Source organism: Brassica rapa, chromosome A06 (assembly GCF_000309985.2).
Source record: "Brassica rapa cultivar Chiifu-401-42 chromosome A06, CAAS_Brap_v3.01, whole genome shotgun sequence".
NCBI lineage: Eukaryota > Viridiplantae > Streptophyta > Magnoliopsida > Brassicales > Brassicaceae > Brassica > Brassica rapa.
In genome coordinates this window covers 3794446-3821247 of record NC_024800.2, presented here as the reverse complement: position 1 = coordinate 3821247, position 26802 = coordinate 3794446, and the positions used below count along the sequence as shown (strand labels likewise).

At 37.1% G+C, this 26802-nt stretch overlaps 8 protein-coding genes across 10 annotated transcripts; 5 read left to right on the top strand and 3 right to left on the bottom strand.

Annotated features, from left to right (window-relative positions):
* The first annotated feature begins 1086 nt into the window (after positions 1 to 1086).
* On the top strand, positions 1087 to 5783 carry LOC103871766 (probable rhamnogalacturonate lyase B). The gene is made up of 16 exons (XM_033272463.1): positions 1087 to 1444; positions 2187 to 2289; positions 2427 to 2572; positions 2742 to 2863; positions 2951 to 3016; positions 3096 to 3212; positions 3306 to 3425; positions 3510 to 3651; positions 3735 to 3905; positions 3990 to 4145; positions 4221 to 4327; positions 4489 to 4579; positions 4667 to 4808; positions 4896 to 5169; positions 5256 to 5388; positions 5475 to 5783. Exons 1-16 carry the CDS (start codon positions 1424 to 1426, stop codon positions 5724 to 5726), a joined length of 2163 nt encoding a protein of 720 aa, XP_033128354.1. The 5' UTR covers positions 1087 to 1423; the 3' UTR covers positions 5727 to 5783.
* On the bottom strand, positions 5719 to 8664 carry LOC103871767 (multiple inositol polyphosphate phosphatase 1). 2 transcript variants are annotated; one of them, XM_009150053.3, is made up of 12 exons: positions 8436 to 8664; positions 8166 to 8253; positions 7805 to 8083; positions 7573 to 7731; positions 7334 to 7474; positions 7155 to 7211; positions 6921 to 7059; positions 6741 to 6845; positions 6443 to 6633; positions 6284 to 6325; positions 6113 to 6200; positions 5719 to 5949 (listed from the first exon to the last, which is right to left on the bottom strand). In XM_009150053.3, the coding sequence occupies exons 1-12, from the start codon at positions 8540 to 8542 to the stop codon at positions 5945 to 5947; spliced, it is 1401 nt and encodes a 466-aa protein (XP_009148301.1). In that variant the 5' UTR covers positions 8543 to 8664; the 3' UTR covers positions 5719 to 5944. The 2 variants fall into 2 exon arrangements, with proteins under 2 accessions (XP_009148301.1, XP_009148300.1); XM_009150052.3 differs by having other exon boundaries at positions 5877 to 6200.
* Positions 8665 to 9274: 610 nt separating this feature from the next.
* LOC103871764 (probable purine permease 16) lies at positions 9275 to 11354 on the top strand. The gene has a single exon (XM_009150045.3). It carries the CDS (start codon positions 10037 to 10039, stop codon positions 11201 to 11203), a length of 1167 nt encoding a protein of 388 aa, XP_009148293.1. The 5' UTR covers positions 9275 to 10036; the 3' UTR covers positions 11204 to 11354.
* LOC103871765 (low-temperature-induced cysteine proteinase) lies at positions 11234 to 13933 on the bottom strand. Its single transcript, XM_009150047.2, has 5 exons — positions 13422 to 13933; positions 12785 to 13020; positions 12564 to 12704; positions 12051 to 12482; positions 11234 to 11510 (listed from the first exon to the last, which is right to left on the bottom strand). The coding sequence occupies exons 1-5, from the start codon at positions 13855 to 13857 to the stop codon at positions 11424 to 11426; spliced, it is 1332 nt and encodes a 443-aa protein (XP_009148295.1). The 5' UTR covers positions 13858 to 13933; the 3' UTR covers positions 11234 to 11423.
* A 2525-nt stretch (positions 13934 to 16458) lies between these two features.
* On the top strand, positions 16459 to 20395 carry LOC103871763 (shaggy-related protein kinase kappa). Of its 2 annotated transcripts, none has more exons than XM_009150044.3 (13): positions 16459 to 16719; positions 17054 to 17274; positions 17384 to 17476; positions 17558 to 17617; positions 17703 to 17975; positions 18153 to 18227; positions 18469 to 18525; positions 18598 to 18738; positions 18843 to 18893; positions 19217 to 19312; positions 19603 to 19686; positions 19781 to 19883; positions 20057 to 20395. In XM_009150044.3, exons 2-13 carry the CDS (start codon positions 17143 to 17145, stop codon positions 20143 to 20145), a joined length of 1254 nt encoding a protein of 417 aa, XP_009148292.1. In that variant the 5' UTR covers positions 16459 to 16719; positions 17054 to 17142; the 3' UTR covers positions 20146 to 20395. The 2 variants fall into 2 exon arrangements, with proteins under 2 accessions (XP_009148292.1, XP_009148291.1); XM_009150043.3 differs by having other exon boundaries at positions 17050 to 17274.
* Positions 20396 to 20465: 70 nt separating this feature from the next.
* On the top strand, positions 20466 to 23035 carry LOC103871761 (phosphoribosylamine--glycine ligase, chloroplastic). The gene is made up of 4 exons (XM_009150042.3): positions 20466 to 20970; positions 21110 to 21483; positions 21650 to 22180; positions 22470 to 23035. The coding sequence occupies exons 1-4, from the start codon at positions 20697 to 20699 to the stop codon at positions 22884 to 22886; spliced, it is 1596 nt and encodes a 531-aa protein (XP_009148290.2). The 5' UTR covers positions 20466 to 20696; the 3' UTR covers positions 22887 to 23035.
* A 151-nt stretch (positions 23036 to 23186) lies between these two features.
* Positions 23187 to 25595, top strand: LOC103871759 (pentatricopeptide repeat-containing protein At1g09820). Its single transcript, XM_009150040.3, has one exon. The coding sequence runs from the start codon at positions 23438 to 23440 to the stop codon at positions 25274 to 25276; it is 1839 nt and encodes a 612-aa protein (XP_009148288.1). The 5' UTR covers positions 23187 to 23437; the 3' UTR covers positions 25277 to 25595.
* On the bottom strand, positions 25554 to 26652 carry LOC103871760. Its single transcript, XM_009150041.3, has 2 exons — positions 26116 to 26652; positions 25554 to 25936 (listed from the first exon to the last, which is right to left on the bottom strand). The coding sequence occupies exons 1-2, from the start codon at positions 26294 to 26296 to the stop codon at positions 25743 to 25745; spliced, it is 375 nt and encodes a 124-aa protein (XP_009148289.1). The 5' UTR covers positions 26297 to 26652; the 3' UTR covers positions 25554 to 25742.
* Positions 26653 to 26802: the final 150 nt, after the last annotated feature.

Here is a 26802-nt window from a genome sequence, read left to right as displayed (position 1 = left end):
TTGCAAATCGTTTTTTTGTTAAGTCTTTTTATGATTCAAAGCTATGTTAAATTTGTGTGGCTATTTTAAGTGTTTCCTCTCACTGACTCACATCGAATTTAGATGTGTTCATATATTTTATCAGAGATGAAATTATTGTCCATGCACTATGTTCTTGCATAAGAAAGAAAAACCATGTAGCATTTTCTTACAATCATATGATTATTTGCGAATCAAATGGTTGTACTCACTTTTCTGGAAACCAGCTTAGGTGGTTGTCTCGATAGAACTGCTAAAAAAGAAGAAGATGGTAACAGTCTGGGCAATATATCAGCACATGATGATACAAATACGATCCATAAGTTTTACATATCTGTTCTTTATAGTGGGATTTACCAACATTTAAACCGTTTTTAAAAACAAACTCTTACATCCATTTTAGTATTTATAGAATACATTCTTGGTTGTGTTGTATCTACAATGGAAAATAAAAATAGTTTTAGCCATAAAACTTAGTCAAAATAACATAATTATCACGATTTTGTGTCCATTTTGGTGAAATTTTATTTCTTTTATATCCATTTAAGATACTATTAATAGTGACATAAGTGGTACAATATCTTTATTTTCATTGATTAGTAAATGTCTTTGACTATTTTGTAATTCGATCTTGTATATATCTAATAAATTGAGAACAAAATAAGAAGGAATCTCAAATATATAAAAAAACTGATGATCATATATAAATCTGAAGGCTAAATTTGATTTTCCAGTTAATCTTTTCCTTAGGTAGTAACAATATAAATGCGTTTGAACAATTATATTTTATCATTCATTTACTTTGATTATTTTTAGGCAATGTGTCTATAAATTTATATTTATTAACTAAGTTATCTTACTCCCTTTTTTATCATTAATTTATTATTAACTAAGTTATCTTATTCCTTTTTTTATAAATTTGAAATTTTCTCTGTTAACCCCATCCCAATGTTGTGATTAAATAGAATCTTGTTTCCTGGTTGTATTGTCAATGATTTAGACTCACAGATCAACTATTATCTGGTTAGTGACGTTATGGTTCATTTTTGGTATATATATGATAGAGAGATGTAGTTGAGGAAATATTTGTTGGTATTATTCATCAATTTGATTTTTCTCTCTCATGGAAAAGGACATTTCTGTTAAACATGATAATATATAAAAAACAAACCCGTGAAAAGTTTTTGGTGAAGCATTTGGCCAACAACCTGTTAAAAGTCTTTGCATATATCTTCTATATCTTCTATAGATTGTATATGTATGTGCTTTCCCTAACTTCAAATCAACCACCCAAGTAGCCGCATAACAACATTTTTGCTTCAAGCATCAGCATTCTTTATATTCCTTCTTCTGTTCGTGTGCATTATATATACATCTTTAAAATACATTGGCTTTTATAATTTACATGGGCATCACGTCACATACGGTACGTATTCAAGGTAATAAGCATGAGATAAATCCAAAGATAGTTGTATATATTTTTATGTCTTTAACCGCATGTTTTAAACTTTAGAGTTCTTGTAGATGCGTTTCTCTGAAATAAATAATCACATATATCTTTCTCTACCACAGTAAACTTTAGAGAATATAATGAATATTTTAAAAGTGGTGACCGTCAAGCCGAACCACTTTCAAGTGAACTGGATGTCATGTTATGATTAGGTTTGTAGTTTCCTTAGAAATCTACCGAGTAGGTTAAGTATTGTTGTGGAAAAGAAAATAAAAGAAAGATTACTAGGAGTGGTTACCTTTTACGATAGCACATGATCACTAATGTACATATAAAACGATAACTAATGTATATATACACATCATATTATATACAATTATCAATAAGATCTTAAAATGAAGTCTTGTTGTAAATATATATATATATATATATATATATATAAAATTCTTTGTTTATTGAAGAAGAAAAGTCTTTGTTGTTGCCTTAACCACTTAACTTCCCTCTTTTTTCCTCCCTTTTTCTGTTTTTCATTTTCTCTTAGTTCACATGCACCTTTGTGTTACCTCTTGTCTTTTGTCTTTGTCCTACTTCAAAGGTTTTGTATGGGTGATAGATTCTTGTTACAAGAGAACCTATATAATGTTTTGAGCTTGTCACAAATATAAACGACTCTTCTTCTAATTCTTACTTGCCTCGTCTCTACAACTTCATATGTCAGATTATTTTTGTGGACAGCATTTCGAGAAAGCTCCAAGACATATCCGCTGATTTTATCATGTTTAAGTTGTCTTCACATGTTTACCAGCTCGTGACGACCATAGGTACGCGCGAATCAGAAAAAGAAACATCATTACAATTCTGTTTGGAATTATATAATCAACCTTTCCTTTTTAACCTGATAAGAACTCAACTCCTAACGAAGTGTTGCCATGTGTGTGTACGTGTTTGGTGAAAAAAGGTTACCGGAGACACTTACTGAGACAGGGAGGATGGATCGTTGCTTTGATCATGTTCTTGTCTTTGTTTGAAATTGCGATCTCCCAAAACCAAAGTTCTGATCCAGAATCAACACAAGTCTTGCAGTTACATTACCAAGATGGACATGTATGTTCTTTTCCACTAATCAATATTATACTTCATTAGCTTTTAGTTGACTATTAGAGACACCCTTTGGAAATGAAAAAAAAAACTGTTTCTAGCTTCTTCATTAGCTTTCTTGTTATCCAAGTCATGTAGAGCATTTTAAAACCCTAAACTATATGATTAATTACAGGTGGTGGTGGATAATGGAATTTTTCAATTAACTTTGTCAAACCCTGAGGGATTTGTCACCGGAGTTAGGTACAATGGTATCGAAAATGTACTTGCCTACACCGGCAATGAACATGATAGAGGGTAAGTCTATGTATGTGACTCAGCCACTGCCCTAATTTGAATGTTTAAACTCCATGATAATGATTTTAATTGATATGATTACTGCAGTTACTGGGACTTAGTGTGGAACTTTCCAGGGAAAAAAATTAAGAAGTCCAAAGGCACATTAGACCGGTAGATAACTCTCTGTTTCAAGTTATACATATACCAATAATCCTCCAATATAAAACTTACTTGGACTACTAATGTACAGTATTGAAGCAACAAAGATGGAAGTGATAACGCAGAGCGATGAAGAGATAGAGCTATCGTTTTCAAGGACATGGAATGCTTCTTCAACTACGGCTCTTCCAGTAAACATAGACAAGAGGTAGTTATAGATCTCAACATTTAGTTTCCGCATTATAAACAAAAGCTTTAGTGTTTTGTAATCAATATTCATGTATTTTGAGTTGATTTTCAGGTTTGTAATGCTGCGAAACTCGTCCGGGTTCTACAGTTATGCCATCTTCGAGAGGTTAAAAGGGTGGCCTGCTGTTGAACTCGACAATATCCGATTAGTATTTAAGCTAAACCAGGACAAGTAATGATTCTCTTCTTCAAATATAGTAGAAGTGCTTGTTGTTATGATGGTGACTGATTATTAACCATATCACCACTTGTGTAGGTTTCATTACATGGCGATTTCAGATGAGAGACAAAGGTACATGCCTATACCAGAAGATCGGATTCCTCCTCGAGGTAAGCCTCTTGCTTACCCGGAGGCCGTTCAGCTTCTCGACCCTATGGAGCCTGAGTTTAAAGGAGAGGTAAAACTTCATTTCTTTCTAGAAAAAAGAGCAGTAAAAGCAGAGGAAACAGATGATTATTAATCTTGATTATGATCTTACAGGTGGATGACAAGTATGAATACTCAATGGAGAGTAAAGACATAAAAGTTCATGGATGGATAAGCACAAATAACTCAGTTGGTTTCTGGCAAATCACTCCGAGCAACGAGTTCAGATCTGCTGGTCCTGTCAAGCAGTTCCTAGGCTCCCATGTCGGTCCAACCAACCTCGCGGTGAGCATAGATTTTATCTACATTAGGAAGTTAGCATATAAAGATGGTTGATAATTGATGTGTGTGTGTGTGAAATGGAAACAGGTATTCCACAGCACTCACTATGTTGGAGCAGAACTAATCATGAGTTTTGAAGAAGGTGAAGCATGGAAGAAAGTGTTTGGACCTGTCTTTATTTATTTAAACTCTTTTTCTAAAGGAGTTGATCCTCTCTTGCTATGGACTCAAGCCAAGAACCAGGTCTGTCACACATATACATATAGATAATCACATGTGAGAATAAAAGAGCTGAGCTGAATTGGCTGTTTGTTTCAGACAAAGATTGAAGAAGAGAAATGGCCTTATAACTTCACAGCTTCAAGTGACTTCCCTGCATCTGACCAAAGAGGGTCTGTTACCGGCAGATTACTTGTTCGAGACCGGTACACTATTTTCTTCTTTCTTCCTTTAAAACTATGTTATTGTCCTGGGATTAGTTGGTTGGGCATCGGCCTGCCAGATATCTCCGGTTTTAAAAAAGAAAAAAAAACTATGTCATTTTTCACATAGAGCATTCCTAAGCTGTTGTTTGATTATGTAACAGATACATAAGGAGTGAGGATATACCTGCGAATGGTTCCTACGTGGGTTTAGCTGCACCAGGAGATGTTGGCTCATGGCAAAGAGAATACAAAGTAATATATATTAATTTATTCACATATGATTCATTCTTCTCCCTCTTGATTTAGCGGCAATTATAAAGGTTTTGATTACATTGACAGGGTTATCAGTTCTGGTCAAAAGCAGACGAGAAAGGATACTTTTCTATCAACAATGTTAGAACTGGTCATTACAATCTCTATGCATTTGTTCCTGGATTCATCGGTGATTACCACAACCAGACCGTTTTCAACATCTCTCCAGGTCCGAAAACTAGTAAACTGTAATACAACGAGACTGTGTCCGTATATATTGTACTGGCACTAACAATGAGTAATGTACTGGACTCAGGTACGAATATTAGCTTAGGTGACTTGGTGTATGAGCCTCCAAGAGACGGTGTAACTCTATGGGAGATCGGTGTACCAGACCGAACCGCTGCAGAGTTCTACATTCCTGACCCTAACCCGACGTTTACTAACAAACTATACCTAAACCGTTCTGATAAATACAGACAATATGGATTATGGGAACGGTATGCCGAACTGTACCCCCATGAAGATATGGTTTACAATGTTGATGTTGATAGTTACTCCAAAAAGTGGTTCTACATGCAAGTTACAAGGTTAGTCTCCTTCTAAACTCGAACTCAAAAGCTGCTCTATACGAATATGAAAACTTTGTTAATATGTGCAAGAATGGGATTTGTAGGAAGCAAGCTGATGGAGGATACAACGGTACAACATGGCAGATCAAGTTTCAACTCGACGAAAAAATGAAAAACTTCACTGGAAATTTCAAACTGAGGATCGCTCTAGCCACTTCAAATGTAGCAGAACTGCAGGTGGGTTTGAAGTTGATTTCTTTCACTATAGAAGTGAAAACATTCATTTGATATTTGGTTTAACGTTTCTCTTTTTTTCTTTGCAGGTTCGTGTGAACGATGTTTCTAAGGATCCACCATTGTTTACAACGGGGGAGATAGGAAAGGATAATACGATTGCAAGACATGGTATACATGGACTCTATTGGCTATACAGTGTGAATGTTCCAGCTTCTTCTCTTCGCAATGGAAACAACACCATATACCTAACCCAACCACTTGCCAGAAGCCCTTTTCAAGGACTCATGTATGACTATATTCGTCTCGAGTGTCCTGATTCCATCAGTCATCTCACTTAGATTTGTTTTCAGTCTCTATCTTATAAGTTGATTAATATACACATTCTTTTCTCAGTATCTAGATCATATACAAAATGAACACACATACTACACGTCCTTAAGATCTGTAATATAGAGCTTTTGGTTTCTACCAAGCATGGAAAGAAAGATTCAGGGATCAAAATCAAGCTTGAGTGAGATGCCTCTCGAACCATTTCAGATTAGCGGAGTGAACTAGCTTAAACTGTGGCAAGAGGACAAACAAACAAAAAACAGACAACAATGCTCAATCTGATTTCAGGTTTTGAAACTGGACACAGCCAGAGTTTAAGAACAAAAGTTATTAAGTAATTAGAGCTCGGTTTTTTGGCTCGACCCAACCAGCCAGCTCCAAAAAGATAACTTACCTGATGGATGGTTCTGTTTAGGGTCATCTAGATTAGCATTGCAAAGGTTGTTAAAAGCATGCTTGAGATGAGGGGTCACCACTTTGGCCTGCAAGAACAAAATAGAGCATGAATGTGTAGTCTCAACGAGGAAGATTTATAGAATACTTCAGAGGGAATGATGCAGAATACCTTGAAATCTTCAAGAGGACAGAAGTCTTTTCCATCACAACCCTGTTGTCAGAAATAGATAAACTTGTAAGGAGATGTTAGGAAGCTTATTTCTCAAGGAAGTTCTGTCTCAACAGATCTGAAGTTGGGTTTGTGTTTGTTAATCAGATGAAAACTTACTGGAACTGCAATAGGATGCTCGTTGTGCAGAACCTGGACGAAGTACTTAGGCGAGGAAGCTGCAGGACAACTGTAGAGGACAAGCATGTTGTTCCCACCGAAAGGAGCCATGGTGCTGCCTTTAAAGTCCCTGGTTTTAGGAGGCTGAGGAGGGAGTTCCAATGGTTTCTCCTTCTGTATTTTCTCAAACTCTGAAACATTTCAAAACCTTCTTTAAGAACAAGGCTTAAGGAGAATTATCTATTTCATAACAAATGCAATTGCAGGAATCTGAGAAGCGAAAAATTGATGGACTAACCAGATGCATCAAGGAAAAGTCCAAGAAGACAAGAGAAGGGGACTATTGTTTCGGCATGTGCAAACCTAAGTCTTGCTTTCTCGTAACTTCCAGCTGGGAGATTTTCTGCATGATAAAAAATGACAAATAATTAAATCTTGTTATCAAGATGACAAGCAAATGGTTCCCTTTTGACATTACCTTCACGGGCCTTGATAGCTTCTTCCATGGAATGCAAAACATCTTCGAGCAATGGAACTCCCATTTTGTAGTTCAATGAATTTCCATAACCTTTGAGAATAAACACTTCCAAGTCATCTGCCCATTCCAGCAAAGCAACCTACAGTTGATTGTGTGTTACACATAACTACCACTAAATCCATAAACTAAAGAATATTCAAACACATTAAAGAAAGAATCTGCAACTTGTAGTACCTCAGATGGAGTGAAAAGTTCACAGCTTTGATTAGTTACATTAAGCAATGAAGCTTCCTGAAATTTTGAAAAAAAAAAAAACTTTTAGCATTCCAATCTATTCATCACAGACAAGTAAGTGTGATAGCTCACAGGAAATGAAGGTAATGAAATTTTGAAGAAAAGCAAGAAGGAAGCACCTGCTTGCACAGAAACCAGAGAGAAGAAACGTCCTGTTTGGTGAAACTCAAACCATGTCTCTTAACAACGGAAGCTGTAATCTTATTCAGAACAGGTTCCTTGAGCTTATCCACAGCAGGCTCTTTAGCTTTTCTATAGCTCTGCATTCACAGACCATGTTAAAAAAAAAGAAGGTAAACCACAGAAGCAAATAGCCTGAATAATTACTAGACTGAGGATGAGTCAATCAAAACTATACCTTGTAGTTTTGACAACACTCAAAAAACCTCAGCTTGGTATCACTAGCACGGTTCTCACTAGTGACAGCAAACGCTCTATTACGCCCCGGTCCCAAGTCTCCTTTCTCACTGAACAACCCCATTCCAAACGCCACCGCACTTGCAGACGCCCGAGGAATCTACAAACAGACTTAAACCATTCAGAAACATCTTCAACCAAAATAAAAATAGCAAAAGCAGCCACCAACTAACCTGCGTAGCTCTTATGGTATAGACATCAGGGTGATAATCCTCTTCGAACAAAGTAGGGAACCGTTCCCTAACCCTGATTCCAAGCTGGTACAACTCCTCCTCGCCTTGCCTGATCAGCTCCCCGCCTTTCACTTTCCCCTTCCAAGGAGAAACCCACTTCCCTAACCATCCAGGAACTTTATCTGAAGGCAAGTTCCTTACAAGTTCCTTTAACCTACCAGCTAAATTCTCCAGTTCCCTCAACCTTTTCTTAGTAGGAGAACGAGTCCCATGCCTAGCCTAACACGTTAAAAAAAAACAACCATTTCAGTACTTATCAATCCTTATTTAGATTTTCCTTCAAAATATAAGTAATGCTTACCACAAGGTTGAGGTGGATAGGTGTACACTCACTAGGGACATTTGACCCTTCAATCAAATTTTGTGTGACATCTTTTGAAACAGAGTATCTGCATTACCAAATCCAAAATAAATAATTTTACAACTTACTAATCAGGTTAATGTAGACAAGCAAACAGTGATTCGACCAATTAGGTTAAGCAAACAGTGTTGTTCCTGATTCAGTTTCCGAGCATCGATTAAAAACATCTGAGAGTTATAATGAGAGCGAGGGGGAGAGAGTGAGAGAAACCTGGTGACAGTGGATAAGTGGTGACGAACATCAAAAGCTTGATCTGCCTGTGAAACAACGAAGAAACAACACACCAGAATGATCAGCCAAACTGTCTTCATCGCCATCTCTCAGCGCTTTTCCTATTTCCTCTTTCACTTTGGGTCAACAACACTTTCCGTCTTACTCTGCGTTGGGTCACACGGAAATAGCACACGTGTTAACTTTCTTTTCACGACACGTGTTCATTCTTCTTCACGTCTTATGGTTAAGTCTTTTGATAACCAAGATCTTTTTGTAAGTTGTTTGGTTCGCTTCCCGGTTTATGACGGTTTGTCTCTTCTAATAACGAAAACCGATTTTTCTCTTACCGACGTTTTTTTTGTCACTCTCATACCGAAGAAAATAATATTTAACACTAATTTATATGTTACAGTTTATAAAAAGATTTAAAAGATGATTTTACAAACAACAATTCTATTTTTTACGAGGATTTATATTTTATTTCAAACTTTTATTTTCATATAAAATATTAATAAATTAGGTGTTTGTCTGTGCATGCGAACATAAATATTTTACAATTACGTACTGATATATTATTTAATAATTAAAATACTATAATGATAAATTATTTATGTTTTATTTTTAACCAGTTATTATTTATGTTTTTATTTGAACATTCTTATTTATAATCTTTTTTTTCTTTCTAAATGCTTTGTACACTATATTTATTATTAATAAATAAATCTTAAAAATTACTTAATATTTTCTTTTTAATTAAAGAAAATTAAAAATTTTACTTCATTAATATTTAGTTATGTGTTTTCTGTTTTTAATTTTTTTATTAAAATATATATTTTTAGATAACAGGACAACATATATATGAATTATTTTTATTCTAGAATATACTTTTAAATCTTGGATAATTTTTATTATTATTAATTTTAATCACTTATTAAATAAAAATAATTTAAATTCATTTTTATTTTGTAAATAATTTTATACTTTTTCATTGATTGCAAAAAATCAGTTCGAAAATAATAGTATAAATTGGGTTACTAAAAAAACTTGTACTTTGAAAATCAAATCAAGCAAACATAACCTAATAACTTCCATGTCGAAACCATGACAACCTGAAAAAGAAATATGGATAGAACAACAAGATGTTATACGCAACAAGACGACTCGCTTGTTTCTGCTACTGTTTCTGATATACACTATTGACTAACTCGTGATCCAAATATCAAACAAAGATTCCTCAGAAACATGCACGTCTAATCACAAAAAAAAAAAATTAGTTAGCTAACTACAGCTGGGAACGAGTTAAAATGACTTTTAGTCTTTGCCGGCAATATGCCCCCTTTGATAACATAAAAAATAAATAAAGCCATTCTTACAGCTAATTGTTGGGATCATAACTTATTCAAAGTAAGTTTGAGTCAAAAGCATATGACAATTTCGTGACCAATACTTCTCTCTTCTTTCTCTTTCCACTGATTGAAATGTGTGTCTGCACGTTTAACCACTCATGAGGAATGAGGTCCAACCTCCAACGCCATGGTTTATAAGACTAATTAATATCTGCGCATTAGCAAAATCCAAGAAGTAGAAGAAGACTACTCATGGAGGAGTTTCAAGGTCCACCAGAACCAGGACGTCACATCACGAGCGAGATCCGATCCCTTGCTCTCAAACAACGCAAATGGTGGATATCTGTTTTCTTCTTTGTCTTCTTGATCTTAGCCGGAGACTCTCTCGTCATGCTTCTCTTGAACTTCTACTACGTCCAAAACAATCGTTCAGAGAATGACCAAGACCAACAGTACAGAGGAACATGGACGCAAGCTCTGCTTCAGAACGTCGCCTTCCCCATCCTGATCCCACTCTTCTTCATCTTACCAAAACCGGAAACAGTCTCTGATCAAACCAACACTCGCCATCCTCCTTTTCTTAGTGTTCTTTTGCTATACCTTTCTCTAGGTGTTCTTGTTTCTGTTTACAGCAAGCTATACGCACTAGCCAGATTATACGTAGGTTGGGGTATCTTGGTACCTGCTCAGCTGATTCTAACCTCCCTCTTCTCAGCTTTCATAAACCGTCTCAAGTTCAACAGATGGATCATCATATCAATCATCTTCACTCTTGCAGCAGACTTCTTCTGCGCACCTGCGTTTTCCGGAACTCCTACTGAAGATGAATCTTATACTTATGGCATCAAGGCTTGGCTGATACTCATATTCCCTACTCTCGCCTTCTCCTTGTCTCTCTCCCTAACGCAGCTCGGCTTCGAGAAAGTCTTGGCCAAGACAAAGAGGTATGGTGGTAACAACAAGAAAGTGTTCCGGATGGTGTTGGAGATGCAGATCTTTGTTTCCTTCGTTGCCACGCTCATTTGCCTTGTGGGGCTGTTTGCTAGCGGTGAGTTCAATGAGTTAAAGGGAGATAGCGAGAGGTTTAAGAAAGGGAGAACTTACTATAGTCTGAGTTTGGTGGGGCTAGCTCTCTCTTGGCAGGTTTGGTCGGTGGGGCTGTTAGGTTTGGTTCTTTTGGTATCCGGTTTGTTCGCCGATGTTGTGCATATGTGTGCTTCACCGGTTGTGGCTCTTCTCGTTGTTTTAGCTTTTGATTTCAAGGATGATGATGGCTTTGGCTGGCAGAGAAGAGGTGCTTTGTTAGGATCAGTCTTGGCTCTAGCTTGTTACTTCTATTACCTGCACAAAACAAAGAAGAAGGAGATGGCAGAGCTGAACAAAAGAGAGAACAACAACAACAACAGCGAAGAAGCTTAGTCTCTCTGCTCTTTTGCGTACAATTATGTATAGATGAGGAAACTCTTGTTTATTTATTGTGTCCTGCAAGTAACCTTTTATTGATTCAAAAGTTTGTATACATCCAAATAAGAGACTAATAATACATATCACAACAACAGCTATAAAATAATCATCTCTCAGCTTATAGATAAACGAATCCAAAGAGGCTTCCGTATGGAAGAGTTTTGAAAACTTCCTCTTACATAACCCATTCCTCGAACTTGCCAAGTTTACTGGACGCATTCTTCTTCCAGAAGGGCTTGATCTCTGTGAAATTGCCAGTTTTCTGTAAAGAAGAATAAGCTTCATCAGTCAACAAAAGCTTAGAGGTAGAGCATTGTGATCAGTATATACAATCCATGGGTCACAGTAGGGCTGGGATTTTTAACCGAACCGAATTTGCCAAACTAAACCGAAAAGTTCGGTTTTCGATTAGTTTGGCTTCGGTTCAGTTAGTTAAAAACGGTTTTTGGTTCAGTTCGGTAATTGGTTTGATTTTTTATTTTTAAAAAAATTCAAACAGTACCAATCTTAACCGAAATTCGGAACCGAACTAACCAAAATCCGAATCAAAATAATCGAACAAACTAACCAAAATCCGAACCGATATTAACCAAAACTTTTCAAAAAAATTTCAATGTAAACCGAAAATCTAACTGAACAAACCGCAAAACAAAAAAAATAACTTCGGTAATTATTTTTGAAACTGAACTAACCGAAAACTAACCAAACTAAACTTTTTGAGTTCATTTCTGTGAGATTTTGACCGACCTGAACTACCCGAATAAACCGAACCCGCAGGCCTAGGTCACAGCTAGAAGAATACCTTAAGGCAAAGACTTCTGGTTGTGTCACAGACGGGGTAATCACGCGGACAACAATGTCGACCGTCCTTGCAACACACAGCAGACTCTAGCTCGCAGCATTTCCACGAGAAACACAAACCAAACAAGTTTCTCGCACAGCAACAAGTCTCGTCAGCTGAACAATATGTGAAAAGGTTGCATTTTGTGGGACCTGGAGGTGACGGTGGAGGAGGGTTTGGATGTGTCTTGATGGGATACGAAGCCAGCATGTTGATTCCACATACTCCTTCCGAGTTGCCTGTGTTACGCTGCATGTGCATAAACCCATCCATTCCCCAGCTTTTTCCCCAAGAGTTCTTCACGATCCAGTAATCAACACCGTTCTCTGAACCGTATCCTACGATGAGCACTGCGTGGTCCAGTGATGTTGAACATGGGCCAGAGAATATTCCCTGCATCAAATGGCAAGATTTTAAAACTTTAAACGTTCAGAGAAAAGAGTATGTGTAATATCTTTATATCATCCAACGTACCTTAGAGTATAACTGAAACGCTCTCTCGCTGCCACAGATACCAACACTAACTGGCTGAGCCGCTACAGCTTCCAGTAACGCTTTCTCGTCGTTTGATTTTACGCCAGCGTAGCTATCAATTGTCACAACCTTTCTTTTCAACTGCAGAACAGAAGAGACATATGTAATATCAAGGACGCAAACAGGGAGGATCCAACAAGGAAAACATCAAGGTGATATACCTTATCTTTTTTACAGGTGCCATCACGTTCTTGATAAGGATAATCTTTCTCTGTGTCAATCCCATGGTTTTTAATGACAAATTGAAAAGCGTAGTCCATGAGACCACCATTGCATCCATCGTTGTAGGACTTATCACAATCAATGAGTTCCTGCTCAGAGAGGCTGATGAGATCTCCTGTTACAATCTGGTTGATTCCCTCCATAGCTCCAGTCGCCGAGAAAGACCAACACGCTCCTATGTATGTACCACAATAATAATCAGTAACAGTGTTCTAAATTGCTAAAGTCTACCTGAGATAAACAAGGATATTTGCCTCCAGACTTTCCTAATTGGTTTCAGTTATACCACAAGACTTCTACTTATAAATCTATCTATTTATAATTATGAAAAGAAAAGTAAAAAAAAAAAATTATTATACTCCTAAAAGGTTAAAAGCGTGAAAGAGATGGCATTATAGTCCCAGACTATGTCATGATGATTGGTCTTCATCATGTAACATAGAAGAATCAGCATCATTGTCAAGAATCCTCAAAGATCTCAGATTTCAATTTTTTGTTACTTCTCCGATCTAAGTTCCATCCTGAAAAGCTCCTATCAAATCAAATCTGATGAACAGAGAGATAAAATCAAAATACCGCAGCTTCCTTGATCTTTGACATTAGTAACAGCTCCTTTCTTCCTCCAATCAACAGAATCTGGAACCTTTCCCCGAACGTTCTCAACACTCTGTCCCTTAGCCACCAGCAACGGAGCTGAAGAAGCAGAGAATCCTCCAAGACGAGAGGCCTTGAACTCGTGGTGAGTCAGATCCGCGAAGGCATTGAGTGAGAGAGAGTAAGTAGAGTTAGCGATGTTGTTGTGGCGTGTGACGAAGTCGTGATTGTCTTTAAAGATTCGAATCCTGTGTTGTCTCTCTTCCTCCGAAGCGTACGTTTTGCCGTGTCTCTGGCACCAAGCGTCGAACAGCTCGGAGATGTCATCGGAAGATGATGATGAGAAGCTCAGAGAAGAAACTAGAAGAAGGGAGAAGAAAGTGAGAGAAACAAAGGAAGAAGACGATGATGGTGACATTTCTTTTCTTACAGGGAAACCAAACAAGAAGAGCTTTTGTTTGGTCGTCGTCGTGGATTAGATAGTTTGTCCTAGTAATAAGGAGACTTTAGCCAGTAAGGATGCAACAACGTTTACAAAACGCGCGGCTAGCGTTTGTAATAAGCGTTTAGCGTTGAATGCTGAAGGGCTTTTTATTAATGATTAGACCCGGTTATGAATGATTGGGCCAGACAGGCTAGGCCCATTACAATCAAAATTCAAATGCTACTCTTAACTAAATAAATCATTGTTTGTTTTTTTGGTCAACAATAAATCCCTTATATATTAAAAGAGAAGCATTGTAATAAATGCATTCACATTATAATAGACACGTGGCAGATTCACAATGATTTGATAATAAATATGCTAACGCGTTCACACTATAATCATAAATGTGTTCACACTACGTACTTTGTGATTTTTTTTAATATAAAACTCACATACATAGTTCCAATAAAACTCTAGATTTTTTGGTTCGAATAAAAATAGATAACGAATCAAAAGCTAAACTATATATATATTATTTTTATTGTTTACGGATAAAATTGAGCAAAATATTCATAAATTTTGATTCGATTTGTTATCCGTTTTGATTTGAACCAAAAAATCTTGATATTTGAAACTCTACGAAACAAATCAAATACTAAAATACAATATCCAAAAAAGAAATAAATCACTAATACCAATATTTTTAGGAACATATATCTAATTTGATATGTTATATGCATATATATACATATATGAAAAGAATTATATATATATGTTATATATATTATACTTTATATCAGTTTTACAATATAAATTTATTATATTAGGTACTAGAATTAAAAGGTTATATAATGTTTTATTTTTGTAATAAAATGTTATTATTAAATTATTTTTAAAATTGTATTTTATTTACAATCAAATCGAATATTCTTTAAAATTCTAAAACATTTCGGATATCCGAGTCAACGAATATCTAGGTGGCTAAAAATCGAATCGACAAAAATGCTTCCAAATATCTAGATACTTGATATGTGTCCACCCCTATTTACGAATGTAATTTTATTTTCTTTTGATGAAAAAATGACCAATGTCAAGGTCTTTTTTATTTTAAATAAATTTTAATTTTATCTTTCATGTATTATTCTAAACAAAAATATCATTTAATATTAATTAACAATATCTTTATATATTTTCAACTATTTTTATATACTTTTTACATAAATATACATGTGCACCTTGATGTGAGCATCTTATAACTAAGTATTCACCACAGCTGAAGTATCTAATTTTTTTGAAAGTTAAAATATTTTTTCTTAATGTTTCTTTCACTATTGACCAAATTGTAGTTAAATGATTTGTCTTAATAATTTTCTTTTCTTTTTCTTAAACTATTATCTGTTTAAAAACTATAATATGAAACTATTGGTTCGACATGACGACTATCTAAACTTCATAATATGAAAATAAACATATAATATTAATTTTAGGTTTTTATCCGAAAAAACCTAAAAATCAAATGTTTTAACCGAATAAACTAAAATGAATATTAATTTAAAATAATAGTTATATTTTAGAAGATTAAAAACAAAAAAACGTAAAACCTAACTAATATCCAGATTAAACAGATTTATTGTCTTTTTTATTAAAAATAACGAAACTAATAATCACATCCCGCGCATTACCTAGTTCATTGTTAAATGTAAACATAGCATATACTTTTGTAAGCAAAAAGAAAGCTACTTTAACCTTTTTAGGTTATATGACCACTCCTTGTTGGACCTACTTACGACTTTATGGCATTAACCCTTTTTAGTATATACTTTTTAAATTTTAATTAGTATAATGTAAGATCACGCGGAGACCAGAGAGTAGTAGTAACTAGTAAGTAACCAAGCAATATGCTTTAGTTTTCTGAATTACTCATATAACACTAATCACATATTATATTATCAAATACGTTTACAGATCTTTCCATTGTATATACTTAAAGAAAAAAAACATAAGTGTGGCTAGTGACTTATTATGATGATGCTAGAATAGAACGAGTGACAAAGAAACAAACACATCTTCACACTGTTGAAAAGAAGAAGATAGTGTGGCGTGGCGTTCAGTCTTTACCTAACTGTCGACAAGTAAAGGCTACTTTTTACTACTATATAATAATCAGCAAATACGAACGTGCCTTTTCTCTTTTGAAAAAATAGTATTTTTTCGATTCTAAGAACATTTATTGTTGTTTTATCAGAAGGTAAAACATTAGAATATATGTCCCATGTAAATGCATTTTAATTTAAACTGAAATCGATGGTATTTTCTTTTGTAAGTATACACAACTACTAGAGTTGAAATAAGGCTGTAGATCAAAAGTTTGAATATCAGGTTATATTAGGTAGGCTAAAAAGGTTTGAAAACTGCTTCTTATTAATGTCACAATATTCGGTGACATCTCTCTACTTATACTATTGTTTAACTGATATGTATTCCTGGCTAAACAGTGTAAAGTAATTTCTCTAAAAAATACATAACTAAGCATAAAAATTATTAAATGGAATATATATAAATAAAGGATTAAAGATATCAATGGTGATAATGATGAGTTGTCCTTTCATAATCTCGCTTGATTCAAAACGGTAGAGACAAACAAAAGGTGGAAGAAGAAGAAGTAGAAGACAAGTGAAGAGTGAACAACAAAAAAAAAATCGAAGGTTTAGCTTCTTTTTTTTCTTCTATCTGATCATTAATCATCGAGAGAGAAAAAAGTATACTTTTTTAGATGTGAAGAAGCTCATCAATCGAAGAAGACAATCATCAAATGCTTCACTTTGGTTCCCTTTCTTCATCAGAAAGCTCGAGGTGATCATCCTTATTCTCTCAGTGTGCTCTTTTTACTTCTTTTTTTTTAATCTCCCCTGTTGAATTAGGGTTCTTCTGGGTAGCAAACTGTTTCTGCTGAGCTACTTGTGTAGTTGTTGAGACTGTAATTTTAGCCGGAAGTAGATCTGATCTTTTGTTCTGTAACAGTGTATATCGCCACTAGCTCAAAAACTTCATCAGTGATTAAAAGTTTCAAACTTTCCTTTAAAATTGACTATTTTTTTTATCTCTCTGTGATAAAAAAAAAGTGTTCTTGTATGTAAAAGCTGATGATCTGTTAATTTATGATACACCTTGAAATTGTACTAGGTAGATCAGTTCTTTGATGGGATGGGACACCAAATCGCTAAGTGTTATGATACCATCAACTACTAGTTACGTGCTATCTTCAGAGCAAATACAATGGCTTCAAACGGAGTAGGCAGTTCGAGATCTTCCAAAGGTGTGAAGGCCTCTTCTAGCTCAGTTGATTGGTTGACCAGAGATTTGGTTGAGATGAGGATAAGGGACAAGGTCGAGACTGATGATGAGAGGGTAAGTCTTGCATTACTTATTTACTTTGATTCTCTTTTTCATGTTTGTTCTATTGTCTTTTAGCTTGAAACCATACCATGAGCTTACATTGTGTGAGATTATGTTTCAGGATAGTGAACCAGATATTATTGATGGCGCTGGCACTGAACCTGGCCATGTGATTAGAACCACAGTCCGTGGACGGAATGGTCAATCAAGACAGGTAGGATTGTTATGGAGAATTGATTGGTAACGTTGTTGTTATCTAACTCTTTCTAAGATATTTTATTTTTTTGATTGACAGACAGTCAGTTACATATCAGAGCATGTAGTTGGTACTGGTTCCTTTGGCATGGTTTTTCAAGTAAGATAAATTTAACATCCCTGATGGCCTGCCTTGCTAATTGATTTGTGTTCATTTCCAACGCATTTATGTTTCCTTCTGGTAGGCCAAGTGTAGGGAAACTGGGGAGATTGTTGCAATCAAGAAGGTTCTACAAGACAAGCGTTACAAGAACAGGGAGCTACAAATTATGCAGATGCTAGACCACCCCAATGTCGTTGCTCTAAAGCATAGCTTCTACACGAGAGCTGATAACGAAGAGGTTTATTTGAATCTTGTCCTTGAGTTTGTGCCTGAGACCGTCAATAGGGCTGCAAGAAGTTACACTAGGACGAACCAGCTAATGCCTTTAATATACGTTAAACTCTACACCTATCAGGTAACTAGTTCCTGGATTAAAAAGCATGAGACCATTTCTTGTTTTTTCGAAAACTTATTTTAGATGTGTTTGTGTATGTATGTGTTAATGTTGTAATGCTTTGAAAGTGTAATGAACTTTTCATTGCATGCCAGACTCTTCAAAGTTTTCTTACTAAGTTTCTGTTAATGGTTACAGATTTGCAGGGCGCTTGCTTACATCCATAATTGCTTTGGTCTTTGTCACCGTGATATTAAGCCTCAAAACTTGCTAGTAAGCTCATCTGTATCTCCCTGTTTCTGTTAATTTTTTTCTATTTTCTGAGTTCTTTCACTCTAATTTTGTATATTATACTCTCTACATTCGACAATGTCCTAATATGTTATAAATTCGGACATGATAAATATTCGGTTATAACATGCTTCGAGTTCTACAACAAGGCTCTGTATACATCTTCACAGTGGTACTTGGATTCACTGCATTTAGATTTGACTTTAGATCTATTGTTGTGCAGGTGAACCCACATACGCATCAGCTGAAAATCTGTGACTTCGGGAGTGCAAAAGTGTTGGTAAGGTTTATTGACGCAGTTTTTAAAGAATCCATTTGTGGAATATAACAAAATAAAACTTATTCTCCTTAGGTGAAAGGAGAACCCAATGTTTCTTACATCTGTTCTAGATACTATCGTGCTCCAGAACTCATTTTTGGCGCCAGCGAATACACACCTGCAATTGATATATGGTCAACTGGTTGTGTGATGGCTGAATTGCTTCTTGGACAGGTTAAAGCAAAAAAACTATATATGTTTTAGCTATGTGATTTCTGTGCTAACCATTCTGATTTTTCCCTCTCTTACGTCTTTTTGTACTTACTAACGTCGTACAGCCTCTGTTCCCTGGTGAAAGCGGAGTCGATCAGCTTGTTGAAATCATTAAGGTAGCCTTCTATAAATTCTTCAAAGTTTATTTCAAAACTAGAGCAAATCACCTGTCTTTGGCGTGCAGTGACTTGATAGGAGCTTAGAGAGATTTTGTTTACAAGTTGTTTACGTATCAGACTACGGCATCAGCTTGTTAGCTGATTGTCAATTTTATAGCTGAATAAATACTGGCTTATGGACCACAGTTTGTTACGTCTGTTACTGGCTCATAGTCAGTATGAAAGAAAGCAATTAATTTGTAGAAGTAGAGAATGCACCTCAACCTTTTCTAAAAAAAAACCTTATTTTCCTACTTGTTGTACTTTTATTTATCATGCAGGTTTTAGGTACACCAACGAGGGAGGAAATCAAGTGCATGAATCCAAACTATACAGAATTTAAATTCCCCCAGATAAAACCTCACCCATGGCACAAGGTATGCCTTCTAGTGTTCATGATCACCTACAAGGATTTTCATGAATCAGCTGTTTTGTTGGTAAATATATATTGATCTCGTGTTTGTCATGATTTTGGAGTACGAATCATTCAAGAGAATGCACAATTTTTTTAAAACTCCTAATACTGATTGTGGCTTTAGTTTTAGATAAGTATTTCTATCTGGTTGAAGATGGTTTTGGCGTTTTATTTTCCTACAAAAATGTATAGTTTGGCTGTAATGATCAATGCCTCGCTAAATTTCCTGTATGATCTGTTTGTGATACGTAGGTCTTCCAAAAACGTTTACCGCCAGAAGCGGTTGATCTTCTATGTAGGTTCTTCCAATATTCCCCTAATCTGAGATGCACAGCTGTAAGTGATCTATGATTTTGTGCCCTACACTTTACTATTGACTCAGGATCTAAGATTATAAGCACATTAAAAAAATTGGTGTTATTTTTGGTAGTTGGAAGCGTGTATTCATCCGTTATTTGATGAGCTAAGGGACCCGAACACTCGTCTTCCCAATGGCCGGCCACTTCCTCCGCTTTTCAACTTCAAACCTCAAGGTACTGTTCCCTTGTTGTTTCTTGCTGGACCTTTCCATGAAAAACAGCTTACTGTAGGCTAGTAAACCAGCTCTCATGAGATCTAACGTTTATGATCTATCAAAGTTGTTGGCATGTTGTGTGTTTGCACCTGAACTAAATGTAAACGTTAAAACCATATTTTGCACCTGCAGAGCTATCTGGCATCCCTTCTGAAATCGTGAACAGGCTTGTACCAGAACATGCCCGTAAGCAGAACTTCTTCATGGCGTTGGATGCCTAAGCGCTTATCCTGTTTCTTTTCTTTTTCTTGCTTATGTATAAACTCTCTAGATATCGGGTATTTGGAGCAGCCAGAAGGCATTACACGCCCTCTTTGGCTTTTTTTTATCAGTGAGTTGTTTGGTTATCGGGACACGATGATGCATGAATACAAACAGTACTTGAGGTCGCTGCTGGCTTATAAGACCACTTGTTTGTTTCACAACCAGTTCTTATATATATTATTATACATAACCCTTTCTATTGCGAAATGGATGCGTTATTTCTGAAGATTTTAAAGAGTTTGAAGTTTCAATTAAATAAAAATCATATGATAATTCAATATTTTTCATTTATTCTCCTTAATTAACTGATTGATACAAAAAGTAGTAAAAAACAAAAAAAAAACAGAAGAAACTGTTTAAACCAAACCATGTGCTGACCAAAGAAAAAAAAACCAAACCCTTGTTGAGCTAAGCTGCTGTCTAAAACTCTCTAAAGCCTACACCTTTGACTGTCTCCGTCTCCGTCTCCGTCTCCGTCTCTCTTCTTCTCTTTCGCAAACTTTCCGACATGTCGTTGTGTACATTCAACTTCCATCCTTCATCATCTTCTTCCATCAATCTCTTCTGCAACAACAACAGCAACTCACCTAAACCCTTTCTCAACTCTCTCCGATTCACCACCTCCACTTCTTCTTCCTCTGTTGCTCCTCTCAGATTCTCTACCACCAACCACTCCCTTAGCTCTCCTTTCTCCTCGACCCGCATCCAAAGACACCAACTTTGGCTCCGGTGCGTCTCCAAAGAGTCCGAGCAGTCTACCTCTGTTGTTCCCGGCGGCGCTGGTAAATTCCCGCGTTACCCTTTTAGATTTTACAAAGCAAATTTGGTAGCTTTCTCTTCAGTTGTTGATTGTGATTGTAGAGAGATTATAACTTGAACACACCAATAGGTTTTGAGATAGAATCTTATTATATTGTGCAGAAGAGAGCATTGTTGTTCTTGTAATCGGTGGAGGAGGGAGAGAACACGCCCTTTGCCACGCTTTAAAACGCTCTCCTTCCTGCGGCTCTGTGTTATGCGCACCTGGAAACCCCGGCATCACCACTTCCGGAGACGCTACTTGCGTCCCTGACCTTGACGTATCAGACAGCTCAGCTGTCATCTCCTTCTGCCAAAAACATAATGTCGGTTTAGTGGTCGTTGGTCCCGAAGTTCCCCTCGTTGCTGGTCTCGCCAACGACCTTGTTAACGCCGGTATCCTCACGTTCGGACCTTCTTCTCAAGCCGCTGCTTTGGAAGGTTCCAAGAACTTTATGAAGAATCTTTGCCGCAAGTACAACATCCCTACTGCTAAGGTTTGTTGCTTCACTACTAGAATCTTGGCTTACTAGAACTGAATGTAGATTGTATGGTTTGGTTGAGAGTTGATAGTGTCTCATCAGTTAATGTTTACTTGTGTTAATTAGAATAAGAATAGCAGTTTTGTTGCTTTAGACACTGACATATTCAATCAAAATGCAGTATAAAACATTTAGCGATGCGTCTGCTGCTAAAGAGTACATTAAAGAGCAAGGAGTACCGATCGTGATCAAAGCAGACGGATTAGCAGCAGGGAAAGGAGTCACCGTTGCCATGGAGCTAGAGGAGGCTTACGAAGCTGTTGACTCGATGCTGGTCAAAGGCGTGTTTGGTTCCGCGGGGTGTCAGGTGATCGTGGAGGAGTTTCTTGAGGGGGAAGAAGCTTCGTTTTTCGCGCTTGTGGATGGTGAGAACGCCATTCCTCTTGAATCTGCTCAGGACCACAAGAGGGTTGGAGATGGAGATACAGGTCCTAACACAGGAGGAATGGGAGCGTATTCTCCTGCACCGGTTTTGACCAAGGAGCTGAAGGATGTGGTGATGGAGAGTATAATTCATCCTACTGTTAAGGGAATGGCTGAAGAAGGTTGTAAGTTTGTTGGTGTTCTGTTTGCTGGTCTGATGATCGAGAAGAAGTCCGGTTTACCTAAGCTGATTGAGTTCAATGTCCGGTTTGGAGATCCAGAATGTCAGGTAATGAAAATAAACTAGTCCACTAGGCAGATTATTCGGAATCTAGATGGTAACTTGGCTCTTTGTAGAGGACTAGTGACTATGCGGATTATTCGGAATCTAGATGTAACTTGGCTCTTTGTAGAGGACTAGTGACTATGCGGATTAACGAATTATTAATTTTATTTTATATTTTTCTTTACATTTATATAAGATATTTTAGTTTTTGGGTTTAATGTTAGTTTTTGGGTTTAATTAATTAATAGAACCATTGTTGTTTCTAAACACTGGAGCTTTTTGTTTAATACAGGTACTGATGATGCGTCTAGAGTCTGACCTTGCTAAGGTCTTGTTAGCAGCTTGTAGAGGCGAGCTAAGCGGTGTGTCACTTGATTGGTCAAAAGATTCAGCAATGGTGGTTGTAATGGCAAGCAAAGGTTACCCCGGTGCTTACGAGAAAGGCTCCATCATCAGAAACCTTGAAGAAGCTGAAGCAGTTGCTCCAGGAGTGAAGGTTTTTCATGCAGGAACGGATGTTGATGCAGAGGGGAACGTTGTAGCGAGTGGAGGACGTGTTCTTGGGGTCACTGCCAAGGGTAAAGACTTGGAAGAGGCGCGTGAAAGAGCGTATCTGGCGGTACAAGAGATCAAATGGCCTGGAGGTTTCTTTAGGAGTGATATTGGTTGGAGAGCGCTTCGTGAGAAACAAGTAGCTACAAAAGAGTGAGTGAAGAGAAAAGACTTTTGTTAGTAATGGTTTGTAAACGAGTGAAACAAAAGTTTGAGTGATTATTCAAAATAACTTCCTTCTCCTTGAATTTAAATTTTAAAGAAACGTTTAATTCCATCAGTTTTGATTTCCTTTTAACCATACCACCATTTACGGTCTTTGTATATTTCGATTATTTTCCCTTTTTGTTGTAATGTATTTGATCAGCAGTGATTAATATGTTAAGCTCTTTTATTACAGTGATGAAACAAAATTGTGTGGAAAGCTTTCTGCTGGATTGGACAATAATTTTGGATTAGTAAACTGTAAACCAAATAAACTATATAAAATAAAAAAAATAGATAGTTAATAACCCCATTTCAAAGTTTTGGATAATATTGAGAAAGAATATAAACTTGAGGATGTCATTTGCAAAAAGAAAAGTTATCCTAAAGTTTGGGTAAAATGGTAAACGAAGAAGATGACCAGTGACTCAGTGAGTGGGTTCGTTACAAAAACCCAAAACCTTAAATTTCAAAATCTCAGCCTTTCTCTCCATCTCGAATCAAATGTTAATCAAATCCAGAAAATTCTCCGATCTCAAAGATGTTTTCCCGAGAAAATTCTCCAGTCTTACTACACTCTGCCCTTCTTCATCTCCCATCACCAAAAGCCCCTTCCCACCTAGTAGAGACGACGTAGCTGCAATCGCCGATCTCATAGAGAAGCAGCACTGGTCAAAGCTCAAACTTCTTCACGTGAAAGACATTAACAACCCCAACGAACTCTTTCACCAGCTGATAAGTTCCAACCTCGACCCTGAGTTATGTCTCCGCTACTACACCTGGTTAATCGCGAACATCCGTAACACCTCCCTTTCGCTAGAGCTCACGTTTAACCTCTTGCACTCTCTCGCAAACGCCAAAAAGTACTCAAAGATCCGATCTTTCCTCGATGGGTTTGTCAAGAAACGATCCGATCATCCAATTCACTCGATCTTCCACGCGATCTCGCTCTGTGACAACCTCTGCGTGAATTCGATTCTCGCTGATATGCTGGTGCTGGCTTACGCGAACAATTTGAGATTAGAGTCAGCGTTAGAGGCGTTTAAGCGCGCAGGCTATTACGGTTATAAGCTATCTGCTCTCTCTTGTAAGCCTCTGATGGTTGCGTTGCTGAACGAGAAGAGGTTTGCGGATGTTGAGTTTGTGTATAAAGAGATGATTAGGAGACGGATTCAACCGAATGTGTTTACTTTCAATGTTGTGATCAACTCGTTTTGCAAGAAAGGGAAGATGGAGAAGGCTAAGGATGTTATGGAGGATATGAAAGTGTATGGGACTTCTCCTAATGTGGTTAGTTATAATACTCTTATTGATGGGTATTGTAAGCTTGGTGGGGTTGGGAAGATGTACAAAGCGGATGCTGTTTTGAAGGAGATGGTGGAGAGTAGTAAGGTGTCTCCGAATTTGACTACTTTTAATATATTGATTGATGGGTTTTGGAAAGATGGGAATTATTCGGGGAGTATGAAGGTGTTTAGAGAGATGCTGGAACAAGATGTGAAACCGAATGTGGTTACTTATAATTCGCTGATTAATGGTTTGTGTAGTGGAGGGAAGGTGAGCGAGGCGACTTGTATGCATGATGAGATGGTGAGTGCAGGTGTGGAGCCTAACTTGGTTACTTATAACTCTCTTATAAACGGGTTTTGCAAGAACGGTATGATGAAGGAAGCTCTTGATATGTTTGCGTCGCTAAAGGGACGAGGGATTGTTCCTACTGCTAAAACGTATAACATGCTGATCGATGCGTATTGTAAGTCGGGGAAAGTGGAGGATGGGTTTGGATTGAAGGAAGAGATGGAACGAGAAGGGATTGTAGCGAACGTTGAGACTTATAACTGCTTGATTGGTGGTTTGTGTAGAAACGGTAACATAGAAGGAGCTAAGAAGCTTTTTGATCAGTTGAGTGGTAAAGGGCTTCCTGATCTTGTGACATATCACATACTCATGGATGGTTACTGCAGCAGAGGAGAATCGAGAAAAGCAGCTATGATTCTGAAAGAAGGGATATCGAAGATGGGTCTGAAGCCGAGACATCTGACGTATAACATTCTGATGGAAGGCTACTGTAAGGAAGGGAATCTGAAAGGAGCAGCGAACGTGAGGGTGCAGATGGAGAAAGAGAGGCGGTTGCGGATGAACGTAGCGTCGTATAATGTGCTTCTACAAGGATATTCCCAGAAGGGGAAGATGGAGGATGCTAACAGGCTTTTGAATGAGATGCTGGAGAAAGGTCTAATCCCGAACCGGATAACGTATGAGATTGTTAAAGCAGAAATGGTAGATAAAGGTTTTGTTCCGGACATTCAAGGGCATCTATTTAACGTCTCCACCAAATCATAAGCTATCAATGATCGGCCTGAGAAGCAACCCCCTGTCTTTTGGCCTTCTAATTTACATGATTGGCTCGATGCTGGTTCCTAAGGTCACTATACTCCTCGAGTGGAAAAGAAAGTGCCATTCTAAGCACTGAAGCATATATACCTAAGAAGAGACAGTGACAGTAGGTGAAACCAGACCCTGTAGCATAGACGAGGATGACTCAGGCCTTCATCTTCAATTTTGAAACTGAGAGAAGGTTCTTGTAATGTTATGTGTTTGCTGACCATTAACCATGTCATGTCATAATGAGATTATAATTTGAAACTTTTGAACAACAAAATGCATTCCATTACCAAGGTTTTTAAGATTAAAACATAAACGTGAGTGATCCAGCCAGTGGCTGAACCAAACATTCACAAAAGACGAGAGTTTTGCAAAGTGACACTGGATAATACAAGGGAGCATAGATTAAAAAAAGATTGAATCTTTAGACACGACCTTGCCACAGACAATCCTGCTGAACCTTCTCCGTTTTCAAAACCCTCTGGATTTCATTAGGAGGATTCATCCCAAGACGCAGAGCACGTTCCCATCGATCAACTCTCGTCATACCCACGCACGGACCGTAAGCCATGTTCATATCAAATTGCCTAAGCATCTCCTCCTTCTCGTCATAACCATCTGTACATGAAACACCACAACACAAAGCAGATATGTTATCAATATAACCTTTGAATCAGATCCTAAATCTTCTATGAGGATTAGAGTTAAACCCTAGATTTTTTTTCCTACTGCAATCGTTGAACTTCATCAATACAATAGAGAAGAAAAGTTATAATCTTGCCGAAGTAAAAGCGTACCTTTGACATCGAGGGAGCCGTGAGAAATCAACGCCGCCGGCTGGGTAGCATCGGAGCCCTGGGTGGCCGCGTGTTTGGGAGAGACTTTACGGGAAGAAGGCTTGGACTTTGAGATTCCTCCGGTGATGTTGCTCTTCGTCTGCTTGTAGAAACCCTTCATATTCTTCGCCGTCGTCGCCATTACCCCTTTCTCTCTCTCTCTCTCTCTCTCTCTCTCTCTCTAAAGTTCAAATTTTGAATCTTTGGAATCTAACTTTCCTTTTGCTTCTTCGAGACGATTCAGAGAGAGAGAGATGGTGACTTTTTATCTATCTCAGTGTTGTAAATAAAATCGGCCCACTAACCATAATGGGCTTTTTATCTTGTCCCAAATACTAATTGGGCTTGTTCTTAGTCTAGTTAACGATTCTTTTATGCCTTTACGTTTATTTCTTTTGAGTGGAGTCGAGAAGTGATTTGTCATTTGTCCCAAAATTAATTTATTAATTTAGCCATAAAGTAATGCAAACAAAAAAAAAAGCACATCGACAATCTACACTCAAATGTACAATGAATCTATACTATTAAAGCAGGATCCTTTTTCATAATTACCTTAGGGGCATCTCCTTTTTTAGTGTTTCCTTACATTTCAAAGATTAAAAAAGGGTAAATGCGTGAATTACGTACAACACGTTTTTTTCTGAGTTT